General features: G+C 45.6%; 1 protein-coding gene across 2 annotated transcripts in view; it reads left to right on the top strand.

The window, feature by feature from the left end:
* AUTS2 (activator of transcription and developmental regulator AUTS2) overlaps positions 1 to 17,919 on the top strand; it is a 1,122,546-nt gene that overhangs the window by 791,796 nt on the left and 312,831 nt on the right. For both annotated transcript variants that reach the window (XM_060032208.1, XM_060032207.1), the window contains exon 5: positions 11,144 to 11,173. In XM_060032208.1, coding sequence (XP_059888191.1) covers positions 11,144 to 11,173 — 30 coding nt within the window. The remainder of the gene's footprint in view (positions 1 to 11,143; positions 11,174 to 17,919) is intronic.

The raw sequence follows: 17,919 nt of genomic DNA, 5'->3' as shown, positions 1-17,919 counted from the left end.
CTGAACCACTACGCCACCAGGTAGCACACATACTCTTAAAAAAATTTTTTTAAATTAAAACCTCACTCTTCGTTGAATAATGAATGAACAAATGATCTCTAACACCTCTTGAGCTCTTCCTGTGTGTCAGGCACTGTTCTAATCCCTTTTATGTGTACTACCTATATATTTATTATATATATTATTACCATATGTTTATTAATGCAGTGAATGCTCTCCACAACCTCATGAGGTTGATGCTATCAATAGCCCCATTTGATAGCTAATGAAACTGAGGCGCAGAAAGGCAGCTTGTTTGTCCAAAGTCCTACAGCCAAATCACAGGTGGTAGAGGCAGGATTTGAACCTAGGCCAGTTGGCTCCACAGTCACAGATGAAGGACAGTAAGGTGGTCTTTTCAAGAGCTTGTTGGCATTTTGGTTCAGACGAAGAGCAACCGGGCTTTGTTATTAGCTCATCTGGCTCTGGCTTCCCTAAGACTTAAGCACCCTCCCCCTTCCTAGCACTCAGACCAGTGCCAGCCAACCCTGTGTGGTCCCACCCCGCCGCTCCCCCGGCCCCGCCAGGCCTCTCGTTTGTCGTTTCTCTTACCGAGCACATTTCTAAATGAGGAAGGTTGCTCTGCTTTAAGGACATACAAATGGCGTGCCCTCACCTGTCAAGCATGATCCTTGTATTTTACCAGACCCATTATGAACGCAATCTTTCTGTCGAAAATTTGCATACCTCCTTTCTTGAAAAGTAATGACAGCAATTTCTTTCCCTCCGCTCACTTTCTGAGTGTCTCATTTAACGGCACCTGTGAAACCGACAGGCGCAGAGATGAGAAGTGAAAGAGAGCAGTTGATTAAATCATCATCAAGTCGGGCCTCAGAAAGTCAATTCTGCTTGCCGTCTGCAATGATATCCTTTTATCTTAAAGTAATGAGCTATGGCACTTTGCATCGGGTAATGCGATAAGTTCTATTAGCATGTTCCATTTGCCTCACAAGCAAGGGCAAGTCATTTTAGCTAGCTCATATCACTGCAATCAAAGCAATTGGCTTCCCAGGCAGAGAAGAAAGGGAAAAGGCTCAGGATGATTTCTGTGGATCACAACACAGTGGAAAAAATAGACTCTTGTATTATTTTAACCCATAACATGCTTTTCCTTTTTCCTCATCAGCAAATTTGGGTTTTGTTAGCTCACACAGGACTCTGAAGAGAACCAAGCTTTAGTGGAAGCAAACCTAGGGGGCTCAGGCCCCACCCAAAGGAACAAGCAACTATGATCTAGAAAGGGAAAATTGCAGCATTACAGGGGGTCACAAATAGAATCCTGCCAAAGAAGATAACAGAGAAGGTCTCCCTGGTAATAACACTGTGGTCTCATAATAAACTCTTCCTTCACACCATCTTCAAAGTCATTTGTAACAGGTCCCCAGGCAGGTATGGATTAATGCTATTGATGACTTAGAATCAGTAAATCAATGACAGAGAGGCAAAGGATCTGTTGCTTAAGCTTAAAAGAGATGGTTTACAAATCACTGGGCCCTAGACTGTCTGTTTTACCTTTGGATAAGAAACTCATTTTTCTCATCTTGGCGATCACTGAGGCTTGAGAGCTCTGGGTTTTAAGTACATTTCATCTTTGGGGTTTATGTATGTTTATACCTGGCAAAATGGGACTTCCTTTCTTCTAAGGAAAAAAAAAAGTGCTGAACACTTCAGAAGTTTGCAAAATATCCATTTCTTCCCCTATTTCCAAAAACCCCACAGTATTTTAATGAGCTAAGTGGAAATTTACAGCATATAAATTGTTTTTTTACTATACCTGGATTTCCAGGTGACAAAAAGGAAAACAATATTGAAAATTACTTTGTGAGCTGGAGTACTTCAGGCTGGACGACTGGATTTCTGGCAGGATATTCGCGCTTCTAATCAGGGCTCAGAATGAGCCTGGCACACAGTAGTCACTTTAAAATTATTTACTGAGAGAAAATGTGTGATCATCTGAGAGGCCCTGGAGGGAAAATAAGTTTTCTCTTAGCCCCCTCAGGTCACAAGGGCTGTTTGAACTCTGGCCAGTTCAAGCTGAGAACTTGAAAAGATGCCAGATTCTGAGGAGTCCCCATATAGGAATGATAAGGTTACCAGCACAAAATTCCAGAAGCTTCTGAAAGTTTGTTCTCCATTTTACCTCCCGAACAGCTGAAGACTGACCTTAATAATATAGAGACCTTATGTTATTTTCAAATGTGCTCATTTTGCGACTGTCAGAAGTTTTATTCTTATCTTTTAAACTATTGTTGGGAACACACATCTTTTGATTAGGCTTTCTTTTCTTTTTTTTTTTTGAGTTTTTTTTTTTGTTTTTAAATAAATTTATTTATTTATTTTTGGCTGTGTTGGGTCTTCGTTTCTGTGCGAGGGCCTTCTCCAGTTACGGCGAGTGGGGGCCACTCTTCATCGTGGTGCGCAGGCCTCTCACTGTCGCGGCCTCTCCCGTTGCGGAGTACAGGCTCCAGACGCACAGGCTCTGTGGCTTGTGGCTCAGTAGTAGTAGTTGTGGCTCACGGGTAGTTGTGGCTCACGGGCCCAGTTGCTCCGCGGCATGTGGGATCTTCCCAGACCAGGGCTCGAACCCATGTCCCCTGCATTGGCAGGCAGATTCCCAGCCACTGCGCCACCAGGGAAGCCCTAAAGAGTTTTTTGATGTGGACCATTTTTAAAGTCTTTATAGAATTTGTTACAGTATTGCTTCTGTTTTATGTTTTGTATTTTTGGCCATGAGGCATGTGGGATCTTAACTCCCCGACCAGGGATCGAACCCGCACCCCCTGCATTGGAAGGCGAAGTCTTAACCACTGGACCGCTAGGGAAGTCCCCTACTTTCATTTTTTTTTGAGCTATTTTATTTGATAAGACGTAGTTATTGTGGAAATACAGGGGAAGAGGAACCAATGACATCATTTTACAGTGAGAAAACCCAAACCATTTTCAGAGTTAAAATATTCTTTTTATTTCTAGGGCCCCAATAGCTTTAAGTTTCACTTACAGTCCAAAGCCAGTATGAGAACAACGTAAACAATGTGAGGGACTTCTCTGGTGGCGCAGTGGTTAAGAATCTGCCTGCCAACGCAGGGGACACAGGTTCGAGCCCTGGTCTGGGAAGAGCCCACATGTCGTGGAGCAACTAAGCCTGTGCACCACAACTACTGAGCCTGCGCTCTAGAGCCCGCGAGTCACAACTACTGAAGCCTGCTCGCCTAGAGCCCGTGCTCCACAACAAGAGAAACCCACACACCGCAACGAAGAGTAGCCCCCGCTCACTGCAACTAGAGAAAGCCCAGACCCAATGCAGCCAAAAATAAAAAATAAATTAATTAAAAAAAAACAATGTGAAAGGAGGGCTTTGTGGAGTGATAAAAGACAGACAGCATCAGAGTTGCCATATGTGGTACAAAATACTGCCCGGTTTTTGCATGTACAAGGAACTGGGCAGATGGGAAGATGGTGGTGTACATGTTTTTAGTCACCATGCTGCTACCTCACTTCTTTAAATAAGAAAGTGAGTGTCATGTTTTCTGCAGGTGGCTTCTTCTGAAATTGCTTTCGGGTGATGAGGGATGTCTTTACCATCTTAGGGAAACCGCCTGCCCCAAAGGGGAATCGATTCATTTTGTCACTGGCAAAGTGAAATTGTACTTGATGTTAGGTGCTATAGTTTACAAGTTGGGGTTCTCCCTCATTTTCCTCTCATTTCCTTTAGGCAGAAAGAAGAATAAAATAACTTTGTTCAGCCATGGTGTTCAGCCCTGACATCTTTGGTGGCAATGATAAATGGATTTGAGATACGAAATAACTGTTCCAGCAAGGTCCATTGAGCAGAATAGGGAGCAGTGCCCTCCTCAATGTCATTGTGTGTGATATATTCAATGATTGCCACTTTCTGCTTAAGAATGCATTCCATCACAAGGTCCCTGGAATTCCATCTCGTTCCCTCATTCCGAGTGAGGCAGAGAGGTGTCACAGACCTTAGCTTATTTCTATACGTATCGGAGCCTTAAAACACAGATGTTGAGATTCCCAAATGGAAATGAGAAATGTTTGCTTTTGAAGAAGTACAATAAAATCCTAATTATGTCTTGTCTGGGCCTTTTAATGGAAGATATTTTCTTCTGGGCCCCAACTCCTTTGGTTCTGCAAATAATTTTAGGTCTGCCCATTGTGTTCAGACATACATCCCATTGTATTAAGCAGTTAGTGTTTCCTGTGCCTTCTTTCTTTGGCATTACTTGTCTTTTAAATCATAGTTTGCTTATGCTGCATGAAATCAGGAATTCTTAAGATGAGTGAGAGGGATCTGTCAATATGATTGAGCATCTGCTGTATCTCGAGGCCTGGAGAAAGATGAACAGGCACTGCCCTTTACCTACACAGAGCGCACGCTGTAGCAGGGGAGACTGTTGTGGCCAACAGTGAAAATACAGTTTTGTAAGGGATGGAGACAGAAGCGGTTAATTCTAAGAAGAGTACTGGAATTCTAAGAATTCCTTTTTCTTTTTTGGCTGCATTGGGTCTTGGTTGCTACGTGCAGGCTTTCTCTAGTTGGGGCGAGCAGGGGCTACTCTTCTTTGCAATGCACGGGCCTCTCATTGCGGTTGCCTCTCTCGTTGCGGAGCACAGGCTCTAGGCACACGGGCTTCAGTAGTTGTGGCTCACGGGCTTCAGCAGTTGTGGCTCACAGGCTCTAGAGCGCAGGCTCAGTAGTGGTGGCACACGGGTTTAGTTGCTCCTCGGCATGTGGGATCTTCCTGCACCAGGGTTCGAACCTGTGTCCCCTGCATTGACAGGTGGATTCCCAACCACTGCGCCACCAGGGAAGCCCTCTAAGAATCCTTAAATTCTAGGAAGAGTATTGGAAGATTCAGAGGAAACTCTGTTTTTAACGGTAAATTACAAGTTTTTAGGTAGAAACTTGGAAGAATAGAATTCCAGGCAGAGGGCATTGTTAAGTGCAAAGATGGAAGGGCCAGAGGGTGTGACCGAGTGTGCTGGGGTGTGACTGGAGCAAGGGATGTGTTAGGGTGATACCACTCAAAGAGTGGATGCAGACCAAGGCCAGTCTGTGAGCTGTTTGTAACTAATCCACTGTGAGGTTAGTATAGCACTTGAGAGTAAGCATTTGGGAACTTGTATAGCAATTCAGTAGAATAATTTTGTATCTCTTAAATCTAACAGTAACATATTTTTACGTGTCTTTGCTTTTTCATTTTTCTAGCAATTTATTTTTTATTATATCTTACAAAGTATTGGTCTAAAACGTATTGGAAATTAGAACAAAAACAAACGGTCCTTCTCCAAAGAAAGTCCGAGAAGCACTGTGTTGGAGGAGCAGTGGGGAGTGGGAGAGTTGGAAACAGCGTGAAGAGTTTTCATTGCCCTCTCGGCCATGGGAAGTGTCATGATCAAATTGGAATTTAGGAAATCCACTCCAGTCAGTAAGGACTTGGATTAGAAACGAAAGAGACTATAGGCCCTGGAAAGCAGTCATTAGCCTCTTGTAATGATAAAATAAAAGCCTGAACTAAAGCAGCGGCCATGGCCATGAAGATGGAGAGGATTTAGAAAGTTGAATCAGTAATGTGGGATGAGAGAGAAAGATAGATCTGCTCAAGAACGGAATCAAGGAGGCTGACAAGACTCTTCACTCGAGCAGTTGAGTGATTGCAGGGTGACGTCATTACCAGGAACAGCACGGGAGGGGGCAGGTGTGGGGTGAGTAGAAGATGGTGCGTCTGGATTTAGATGGATACTTGAGCCTGAGGTGTTTATAGGGCTTCAGGAAGGGGGTATAGCAAACAAAAACATCTGTTAGTGCTGGTTAACATTAATTGTCTACACTTCCTCTGTACTATGTCTAAGTTGTTTACATGTATTAACTCATTTTATTCTCATCTCCTTAGGAGGGAAATGCCATTATTACCCACACTTTACAGATAAGTAAACTGAAACTCAGAGAGTTTAAATAACTTTCTCAAAGTCACATAGCTGGCAAATGGTAGGCATAGACATTTTTTTTAGTCTCAACATATACATGGTAGCTGGAACCAAGGGAATCTTTAAGGACTCCCGTGGAAATCATATAGAAACGATAGACCTGCAAATGCAACTCTAGGGAAACAATGACATTAAAGAATATGCAGAAAAAGGAGGGCTGTGAACAGATACTAGGAAAGAGCAATATTGGTGAATGTGTACAAGGGAAAAATTCCAGCATGTTCAATGGAAACATGCCAAATTTCCAGCACTAGGGAATTTTTTTACTAGTTATTTACAATCCATTACAGTGGATTACAGTGCAGCCTTTTAAAAAATGTGATGCTACTGGCAAATATTACTCATTCAACTAAGATATTTGACATATTAGGTAAAAGCAAAGCAGGTTACCAAATACTAGGACCTTATTTTCATTTCTTAACATGTGTGAGTGAAGGATGTAGGGAATGGAGGAAAGACAGGAACGAATTATACAAATGTGTTAACAGTGTTTATTTGTAGATGGTAGGCTGATGGGTGATTTTTTTAAAATCTATTTAATACGTACATATTAATTTTCAAAAGGAGAAGATATTGGGGAGGGGGTTGGTTGGTTATTTACACAGTTTAAGAGGTGGGGCTTGTCTGGGAAAGGAAGAAGTTACCTTCAAAGGTTTAGTTCTAATTTGGGAAACTAGAGGGAAGAGGAGGTGGAGAGGAAGTTAAGTGTGACGGGTTGGAATGACCGGAGGTACTCAGGTTAGGAGCTGGTCTCTTTCTGATTCTGCATTCGAGGCATGTGGCTTGGATTTCATGCCTCCTCTTTCCCTCTCTTGTCTTTGGTGGGTTGGGGGTCATGTCTTTGTGTGAAGGCTGAGTGATCGAGAATTCTTCCCTGTCCGGCTTTTAAAATGGAGGAAAATATTTTCAGCTGTTCACAAAGGGCTTTGAAATCTAGTCCTGGAGAGTACTCTGTCATGTCAAGCCGGTCGTTAGCATGCAACCTGTGTGCTAATAAACCAATACAGGACCCCGATGTCAAAATGCTTAAAATGGTCAAATCAGCTGGGACCCCGTTTCTGCATTTGACATGCCTTTTCCATTTCCGGGCCTCATGAAGAACATAAACCTGACTCAGGAGGTGGCTGTATGTGAACTCTCATAAATTGGAGTGGGTGTCTAGGGAGTGAGGAGCAGACACTTCTTCTTTTAACCTTTCAAGACCAAGAATCATTTGGCCAGAAATCCACAACGTATTGAACTTAGGGTGTGAAAGCCGTACAGTGTATTAAATGTGAATTTGAGACCATGAATTTTACCCACACCGACTCCATAAAACAGCCTCCCTCTTTCATAAAGCAGGCCCGTAAACCTCTGCCAGCGAAGCAGAAAGACTCCTTAGGACTGTGGCTCGCTTTCCGTCTGGGGTTGTCAACAAACCCCCTTTATGAGTGGAATAGACCTCTTGTATGTGTCGAGCTTCTGGCTTTTGCAGAGCGTGTTAGGAGCCAGGCTAGGCAAACGTTGGGCGCTGTTTGCTGAGTGCCTTTATTGCCTTTGCATAATTTATGAGCTGGAGGGGTTGACCATCATTCGTCTCTGCCAGGGGCTGGCACTCGAGGCTCCAGAGAGCGGAGCTGTAAATTGGATGGTGCGTTCCTGCTGAGCTCACGGCAAAGTCCTCGGGTCAGTATGGGAATTTAATACCAGAAATGGAACTGTTTTCTCAGCGCGCCATGTGGGCCCCAGCGCAGCACAGACTGTTTTGGCAGACTCTGTGACTGGCCTTGTCGAGGGGCTGTCACTCACCCGGCATGTTGTGTGGGGAGCCTGAGCATTTTTAATCGGCTTGGCATCCGTGCTGCTTCCATGATGGGTACCAGTAGGTCTCAGTTCTTCACCATATGCTTAACTCTGGAGACAAGGTGCTTCTGGGTATATCAGTAATTACTTGATGCAGAATTAAGTGGACCTTGAAATTAGAACTGGACTGTTGGAGAGCAGGAAGCTCGACACTTTGATAGAAATAACCATTCCCAGGGCCATCCCGCTGTTAGGGTGGGGGGAGGGGCGTGGACAGTGGTGATTCTTTGCCCCTGCTGTCCTCCCCACTCCTTCTAGCCCCTGCACACCAGTCCTTGGGGGTGCGGGCAAATCCTCTGCCTCGGCCTTCAGCTGCCATTGAGTACCGCACAAGGCGGGCTGTGAACATCTGGGGAAATGAGCCTGCCTGGCAACATCCTCTTTTCTCTTGCACACCCCTCCTGATTCATGCTTTGTCACTCTTGAAAATGTGCCGGAACTTGGGAACCTCAAGTTAATTCAAGGCAGTGGAGAAACTACACAGTCAGGAGAACGGCTGCTCTTCATCCGTCTGCTGTTGGAGGCCTTCAGGGTCTTCATCTCACCCATTTTCATTCTCAGCTGGCCTGACTTATTGTAACAGAGCAATCACTCATCAGGCAGAAGAAAGTAAGTTAAGACGATCCGAGGTTGGGAGCCTGGTTGAAGACAATGCAGTGGTTAAAGCACTGTCACCAAACCTCTGATAAACCCGTGGTATTGAGGAACCAGTGGGAAGAGCAGAAAATGTTACAGCTCTCCAGGCCATGAGGTTGCTGTGTGAGTTCCTGATGCTGATTGTACAGACAGCTTAGGCTGGAAAGAAGTAGCCCCCAAGTTGAATCTTAATACAGCAAGGTGTCCATTTGGATGGGGGTTTTGTTACTTTGCACTGAAAACACCCTAATGGTGGTTTAAACAATAAGGTGACTTACTGTTGTCTGAACGAAAAAGTCGGGAGGCAGGCTGCTCTGAGGTTGGTTCACGTGTCTCACTTGTGCCAGGATTTTTCTTCCCTTGTTTTTGTACTTCAGCCTTTGGCTTCATTTTTGCAAGATGGCTGCCACAGATCTGGACATCACATCCTCATGCAGGGATGTTCAGAGGAAAGAGGCAGTGCTTCCTGCTTTTCTCCTTTTTTTTGAGGAGAAAGGGGTTTTCCAGAACCTTCAGCAGACATTTCCTCAAGTCCCAAAAGTGGGTCTTACGGCCGGCCACCCTTAGCTGCAAGGAAAGCTGGGAAAGAGAGAATAACTGGCTTTTTCGATCTCGGAATGTCAGGAGAAGGTACAGACTAGGGAGAAGGGGGTTGTGAATGGCTGTGGGCGTGGAGCCAGCAGTGGCTGCCGTATGAGCACATGTATTTCCTGTTTCTGTTCATAGCTGCATCAGCTCCCTTGTCCAGGTGGCCACGCTAAAGAACCTTGGCATCGTCGTAAACTCGCCCCTCCTACTTGCTTCCCACATCCATGTATTATCAAGCCCTGTTGGTTCTCCCCTCAGAGCTCCTCCGCCATCTGTTCTGCCCTTTCTCAAGCCATGCACCGTGCTGGTCTAGACACTGTAAGGGCTGCCAACCCGGCCTCCCCGTGACCTGGGCCTTTCCCCACGGCACACCATCTCTCCTCCACCCCACGGAAGATTCATCCTCACGGAGTAGGTATATCTCTGATCACGTCACACTGGGTACCTCGACTGTGACACTGAAAGCTGGTCAGGGACCAGTGCTGCGTCTTGACTGAATGTCTGAGCAGCTTGCGGCGCTCATCAAGGGCTGCTGCGTGAACGAATGGATGTATTCACATGCTGAGTGTTTACTCTGACAGAACACACCCGCTTTTTAAAAATCAAATACTGGAAACAGGCGGTGTGAAAAGTGGTTTGGGGGCTATCTGCCCGGGGCCTTGAATGCCACTTGAAGGAGTTTAAACTTCATCCTCAAGAGGAAGTGTCCTGTGATGGTGAAGGGGGCAAGCTGCAGACTCACATTTGGTTTGAGTTCAAGTTTAGTTTTACGATTGCTGCGTACTCTCGTAACTCCCGCAAGTTACGTCATCTCTCTGTGCTTCAGTTGTCTCGCTTCTGAAGTGGGGATGGTAAGACTCACTTTATGGGATCTGTGGAAGACTACATAAAATAATGGAGGTAAAATGCTTAGCATGGTATATAGCACACAGTAAGCGCTCACAAATACTAGTTACTATTACAGAACCTGCTTCTCTGTTGAAATCATTAGGTCTCAGTCTATTAAACTCGATTAACTAATATTAAGTCTGTTAATTCCATGAGAGCAGAATCTTTGATTCCATTTTCCTTATAGCCTGTCATAAGGCTTAAGCTTTCAACACATATTATTAGAGAAATTAATTTGTCATCTTAATGACAATCTCACCCAACATCATTATTTTCTTTGAAAAATAAGGAAATAAGCTTAGCTGGGTGGACATACTTGGCCCAAAGATACAAAACTGGGAAGAGTAGAGAGAGGACCTAAAAAAGAAAAAAAAAAATCAAATATTAGATAACAAAACACTCTTGGTTTTTAATAAAATTTGTGTTCTTTTTTTTTTTTCCTTTCCTTCTAATGAGGAACCCAAAGCTTTGAGTTAACTATCATTCTCTGGTCTTCTGAAACCGAAGTCAACAGTTGGAATTTGGAATCTGTTAGATACGGTGTGAGTCTCCTGCCCTAAAACTTTTTTTTTCTTTTTTGCCCATATCATTGATTTGTTACCCTGACCTCTTGTTCTTGACATGTTTTTAATAGAGAATATTCCCTCTTTTCTCTGGGCGATCACAATGGTGAGCCTTGCTGAACGTGTTCTGTTTCTTTCAAAGCCCAGATGAGAGAATGAAGTGCCCAAAGGTATACCTCTTTTCCTCTAGAAAAGCACCAGGAGAGAGAGAGCGCTCCGTTCACATTAGCTGAAGGTAGAACATCTCCATTAAGAAATTGATTTCGCTCTGAATCCCATTGAATAATCTTGATTTACCTTAATCTCATGGCCCAGTTGGCTCCGCCGTGCAGCAGGGGGTGCTCACTGGTGTGACCAACTGACCACAGAACGAGCCACGGAGCACCGGCATCAGATGAATTCAACAGAACAACTTCTCGGCATTTTGCTTCTGTTTCTGTTTACAGCACTTGAGCTGAAGAAACTTTTTAGCTCAGACAATGTTTCCTATTTCCTTTACTTGTCTTGCTTTTTTTTTTCAGTAGCAATAGCAAAAACATACTCGATTTTTGCACTAATGCTTCTTCTCTTGTCTTCCTTTTCAGTGTGACAGCGATAGTGACCAGGAAGAGAAGGTAAGCCCCCCTTCATCCCCCCACTGTGGGCATAGTACACAAGCACCATGAACACCGCGTCTCCCTCTCACAGCCTCAGGGCGGGGGATGCCAGCTGCATGTTGGCAGCACCTCTCTTCTGCAGAGACAGGCTTTATTCACACAGTGACATTGCCTATGATAAGAAATAACATTGAATTTGTGAACCCCACTTTTTAAAAGTAAGCCCTTTAATGTTGCGTATATGTGACACTATGTTTTCACTTTATAGAAGCTTTTAAAAGAGGAAATTGTTTATTTTAATAGCCATCTGATTTTTCTTGTTTTATCCTTGATTGGAACATTAAACCTGCTAGTATGTATGTATTTATAATGTCGTTCCTGCATGCCTTTTCTGACCCATATGCTTCTTCCTGCTTTTCTGTACATATTGGTCTTCTTGATAGAAATGTTAATCGTTTGTTTCTAGGAGTGTCTTCATGCGGGGAGAGGTGGGCCAGGGCTGTCAGGTGGGAACCACTCTCTCCTCGTCCAGGTGGGTGGTCGGGGGGAGGGCACTCCTTCCAGCAGGTACATGCTCTGTTTCAAGGCTGATGGCCACCAGCCTCTTTGTATCCAGTTCGACACGGATCAAGAAAAGGAGCTCGATTTGGGGGCTTCCGGAAGATAGAATCACAACCTGGTAAAGTGAACGTTCTGCTGCCTGAGGCAAAGGCATTGTTTGTTTGGTCTTTCTTTCTAGCTGTCCCAACCCCCCAACCAAATTTCTTTCCAATTTTATTCCCACTCTATGTATTTTGAAAAGAGTTACCTGAATACCGTGGTTTCTATATTGCTTGGCACCAGGAGGGAGGTACCAGTCCTCCCGTCCCCAGCTTCTGGATCTGTCCCGCACAGCTGGCTTTCCTGAGCCCTGTTCTCTGACTCTCACCTCCTACGTGCTGGCGGATTTGACTCAGAATCCTGTGGTTAGTATTTGGTAGGATCTTTCCGTCAAGCCTAGAATTCTCCCTCCTTCTCTGCTGCCAGCCTCCAAGAGAGATCTAAAGGCTCTTGTTCTGTGCTGTCGTTAATTTGAATTCAGCATATGTAGCCCGTTATAAAATGCGAGACATCATCATTTGAGCAGGTCAAGCATATTCAGATGAAGACAAATGGTGCTTATTTGATTTCCTTAAAATCAGGAAATGAAAAAAGTGCTCTCTGGAGAAATCATGTTCTGCCTGACTTGGATGATAGACCAATGCATGTCCCCGAGATAAGAGCAGGCTCTCGCCTTGAGGTTTTTATCTCTGAAGGACGGCTAGGACTGTCAGCTTGCTGACATGTGCATTATCCATGTCATTTTAAACAAAGTGACCTACGGAAGGGTGCGCCGCGCTGTGACATGGTAATGGGCTGTTGGATGACAGTGAACGTACACACTGGAAAGGGGGCTGTGGATTATTCTTTTGTTTAACTGACAAGTAGGAGCTTCCTTTCTCCAGCCCCCAGGAGTCCTAGCTCCTTGGAAGTCGGTCCCCCAGTGCCTCAGGCAGCCAGTGGTCGTGGGTGCCAGAGGCACGTAGGGGCTCAGCATTCAAGCGAGCTCACTGGCCCCCAGAGCCGTCCGGGCCACATCCCACAGGGCGGTAGTCATCTCGTTCCGTCAGGCGTCGCAGGCATCCGGGGAGGGACTGGTACTTCCGGCCACTGCTGGAGATCTTTTCCAGGTGATCGTTGATCTCCCTTTTCCAAGTGAGTGGTACTTCTCCAAGGGGACGAGGCTTCCTCGAGGTTTCACAGCCAAGCAGAACTTCCTTCCTTAAAAGGCAGTGTGACTTCAGGAAGTGTCACCGTCTCCAGCAGTGGCAGAAGGCGGCAAGGACGTTCAGTTTTGTGCTCCACCTAGGTGTCCTGATCAGCAGTGTCAACCTAGACTGCGCTTGCAAATGCCCCGGGAGCTGTACGAGTCCTGATGCCTGGACCGAGTCCCAGTCCGGTTGCCTCAGACTCTCTTCAGGTGTCTAGCAGCCCCTGTCTAGATGATCGCTAACTCTGGTAATGTCGAGAACTATCAGCGCCGCCTGTGGTTTTCAGGGGTGTCTGGGGGCCAAGGTGTTTCCTACATCCTGAGAGCACCACAACTAGTTGTTTGCTGGGATCTGAGTCCCCGAGTCTTTGCCGCCCAGGTTTTCGCCTCTGAGTGTGGGAAGCAGCGAAGTGTCGGCCCAGAGGAATGGGCAGTGGGAAGGTAGCCAGCACCCACAGCTCTGAGTTCGGGGTGATTTCAGGACAACAAAGGAGAATAAGATGTCCGTAGGCAAGTCCGCGGGAGGGGTGATGACGGGGCACAGAGGGCCGTTGGGAGTGGTCCTCTGACATGTGTGCATTTCCTGCCTCGGACACCCCAGTTGCTTTTCCTGTGGACTGTGGTGGCCCTGCAGGTCCTCTTCTTCTTACTCGGGAGCTGCTTCACAGCGGCACTCACATCATCTGTCCCTGCCCTGCCACCCGGCTCTCCTCCAGAGGGCTCCCGGCAGGAACAGTCAAGACTCTGTAATTGCAGTCGTGCCTGCTTGGCCCTGTTACAGTTAAGACTGTCAGGCTTCCCCTTTTGGACTGAGATTGTCTGGTGTTTATCATCGACTTTAACACTACCCTCCCAGACTTCTCCTCCGAGCCGGAGCCTGGGCCCCTGTCAGCCTCCCCTGTGCCGGAGCCTCTTGCCTGGGCCCCCCTCAGAGCCCCAGACTAACCTGGGCTGCTTTCATGTGCTGCTTGGAGGATTCGCATTCAAATCTGAATTGCTAGTGGTGGAAAAGATGCCACTCCGTGTCCCGGGATGCCTTCAGCAACCCCGCCAGGGATGCTGTCAGAGGCAAAAGTGAGACTTGCAAGGACCCGCTGGGATTTGTCTCAGGAAGACCTGTCATTCTCTTACTCTGTAGGGATCTGCAGAACTGGCGGTCTAAAGTTAGGGTACTGTATTTCACACAGCTGACTGAATTAGGATAAACTCTGCTTTCCTCTGATACGAAGCTGTAATTTATAAAATGATACCCTTACTAATTAACGTGGAAGGGACTGCGAAAGGGGCTAGAAAAGCAGAGCTTTCCGTAAGTGCAGGAGGCATTCTTACACATGGAAGAGGCTTGATGAGACACTGGGCAAGCATCCCTTACCCGCCCCTCACAGCCACGTGAATACATCTCACGTTGATGTCAGCAGACCTGGAGGACTTTTGTACAAATTGGGTGGAAGATTAGAGAAGGCTGGAAACACTGCGTCTTAGATGTGGGACTGTTCATCTTTGCAGTTAGTGCGAAGAAAAGAGGCAGCACTTGACACCTTAATCACCCAAGTTAAGCAATTATTCCAATCCCCCACTGGAAATGAATTGGTATCATGAGAACAAAGAGGCAACACGCATATTTCCACATATTTGGCCTCTATTTTCTCTTGTTTCCTCTCTTTCTCTACCACTGGCAGCAGCCTATTGTGCTAAGAAACACCCCCCGTTTGGTTATGAAATCAATGTGGAGATGAAAAATAATTCTCTTTCCATTTACCCTCTCCCTGTGTATTTTGTGGGCCACGTGACAGAGCTGGTTGGAAGGTGTAGCGGCCAGTGGTCAAGCACTTGGGCCTCCGAGTCTGATGGCCTGGGCTTGTTTCTGACGGTCCCTTACTGTCCTGGAGCCATGGACAAGCCTTGGTTCTCTCATCTGCCAAATGGGGGTAACAACAGCTCCACCTAGAGTTTTGTAATAATGAAATTGGCTCAGTGCCCGGTCCGTAGTAAGTGCTCTGTAAATGTTAACTTTCACTAGTTTTCCTTGGAGCGCAGGGGGGGGAGAATCGCTTGGGGAAGGGGGGAGGCTATCTTTCTCTTCCAAAAGCTCAGGATTTGCCAGAAAACCTGCCAGAGGATAAGAGGTGTGATTTTTTTTTTTTTCCACTGGAACCCAGGGCTCAGCCTTCATCCCCTAGGGCACTTCTTCCTGACACAAGCTGAACGGAAGTGTTGTGAAATTTGGAAGAGTCCCCAAACGATGATTTTTTTAAATTCCTTACCCCAAACACCAGGCTTTCCTTTGGGCGCAACCTGGAGTCAAGAGCAAGCACGCCGGCCTGGGGGGATCAGATGGTGATGAAGTGGGTTGTACAGCCCTCGTCCCACAAGCCAAACACTGTCAGTTCCCAGATACCCAGCACAGGAGAGAGGGTCTGATGCAGTCTATCTGGGGTGGGGGCCACAGCATCTGTATTTTTTTAAAAGCTTCCTGATAATTTTTATACAACTGGTTTTGAGCACTACTGCCTTTTTACAGATGTCAAAGAGAAGCATTTACTTTCCTCTGTTTAATGCTTCTAACATTTTGACAGCCCAAGAGAAAGTCCTGAAAGCTATAGAGGTGTCGTGTGTGTTCGCGCACCCCACGTGCTTATGTTTGTAGATGTGTGGTGTATACTGCATGCAGTGCACAGACACACACAACCTCTTCATAGATATGAGCCGTTCTCCTGTCCCTCATGATGTTTTTTTTTCGGTACGCCGGCCTCCCACCGCCGTGGCCTCTCCCGTCACAGAGCACAGGCTCCAGACGTGCAGGCTCAGCGGCCATGGCTCACGGGCCCAGCCGCTCCGCGGCATGTGGGATCCTCCCGGACCGGGGCACGAACCCGTGTCCCCTGCATCGGCAGGCGGACCCCCAACCACTGCGCCACCAGGGAAGCCCCCCTCATGAAGAGTTTAACACTACTCCTGATTAATGATTGGAATGACCACCTGGAGGAGGTAGCTTGGTCCCCGTGTCTTGCTCACCAGTACCCAGGACAGCCTGCTGGGACACTGGCTAACTGCAGATGCAGAACCACAGAGTTCCCACGTCAGCTCCCTCTCCCTTAACATGCAAACACTTTCTGATGCATTCTAATTTTTTAATTCAAGCTAACTTTGTTGTGTTTGATCATTTTGTATTCACTTGTGTGAGAAGGGGGCAGTTTCTAAGAAAAGCAGCAGAAAAACCAACAGAGGCTTGTGTTCCTAATTCAACACAAACCACATGCCTATCTTGGCTCCTGAAGGACTGAGAAACTGCTGAGTTGTCAAACTAAAGACGGGGCATGCGGCTTGTGCTTATAGTGGAAGAGCCCCATCCCTCGATCGGCCACGTTTCACACTTGGTAAAAATTATGCACCCTCAGCAACATTCCACAAACTCAGAAGGCCTTCGTTGTTGCTTGTAGAACCCGCATCCTTGGTTTTGAAACAGGACATGCTCTGATCAGGAGACAGCTTAGAGATGCTGTCCTACACTGCAGATAGAGAAAGGAATTTTCTCCTCCCTTCCAGTTTCATAGCAGCAAAGCGTACAAGCATTGCCCAGGAGAAGAGTAGGGACCCAAGTTCTGGTCTTTATGTCCCTAATGTTCAGTAATGTTCATTGTTTTGCAAAATTTGCGTTTCCTTTTTTGGATACTCATCTCCCAATGGAGGGGATAAGTGAAACAACTTCAGAAAACTGGTACTCACACCTGAGTGCACCTCATATCAATCCCAGGATTTATCTTCTGGGCTCCCAACAAATTTCTTTTATAGTTTTATTTTCTCATAAGACACTTCTAAGCCATTTATGAATTTCCCACCTTATTGGGAAATTTCTGCAGTTCTTGGGTGAGTTTCAAGGGCTGTTTTGGATGTCTGACTCCCATGATGCCCATCCACTCGACCTCCAAGATTAGGTCTGGGTCAAAATGACACTTTATTGTCCTTCTAACATCGCCATGTTTCCAGTGGGCTTAATTCCATCCTATCCACCAAAAATTCCTATTGATACCATCCTTGGATTTAATTTCTACTGCATATTATTTTAAACCCTCTCCTTAAGTTCTTCTCTTTGTCCTATCGTAGCGTTTTCATGCCAAACCAAAAGTTGCTTCACTCACATTAAATGTGCATGTAGAATATCTGTCCATTACAACCATGGCATACACCTGAAAAAGACACAGGTTTCATGTATGTATATACATATATTTATTTATATAAATATTCAGATTATTAAATATAAATCAATAAAATGAATACTTGAGTTATTGGAAACTGGTCAGACATCTTCAGCTAAACTCTTGTTTCTTAGAATGAATAGTGAGAGGAATGGGTTCTGGATGTTCCCTTGTTCTCATGGGTGGGTAATGGAGAAGGACACTCAGAAGACCTGGTTTATCATTTCTCACTAACCAAGTGTGTGGCCTTGGACAAATTACCTAATGTTGCTGAGCCTCAGTTTTGTCATCTATAAAATGGGGCTGGAGTCAATGATGCAGCTTTGAATATCCTCATTTTCTATGTAGCTATTTACCTAGGCCCCAACAACACAGCAGACCCAGAGGGAAACGTACATGAGTATATTTTCTCTTTGCCAAGGTAGAAGGAAGATTATATAAAAAATTTCTCCATGCGTTCACCTCTCTCAGATTCCTAACAGTGAATAAACATAGTGTGGACGGGTCCAGGCACATCTGTGTTGACTCTTTCAAGTAACTAAAGGAAACTTACTATGGGCCTAATGTCTAAACAAAGGTCATTACCTGTTTGTTGATTCTTTCATTTAGTCATTCACAACAGCTCACTTATTTTTTTTTTTCAAGTACCTACTGATGAACCAACATGGACTTGACAGAGTTGCTTGACTCTGTTGGGTCTGTCACCATGCACTTGCCAATAGGCAGCAGAGCAGTTAGTTTAATCTTATTCCTCAATTACCCAAATTATTTAGGAGAGC

Source organism: Delphinus delphis, chromosome 15 (genome assembly GCF_949987515.2).
Source record: "Delphinus delphis chromosome 15, mDelDel1.2, whole genome shotgun sequence".
NCBI lineage: Eukaryota > Metazoa > Chordata > Mammalia > Artiodactyla > Delphinidae > Delphinus > Delphinus delphis.
The sequence above is the reverse complement of the archived record's forward strand: the minus strand, read 5'-3'. Positions and strand labels throughout refer to the sequence as shown.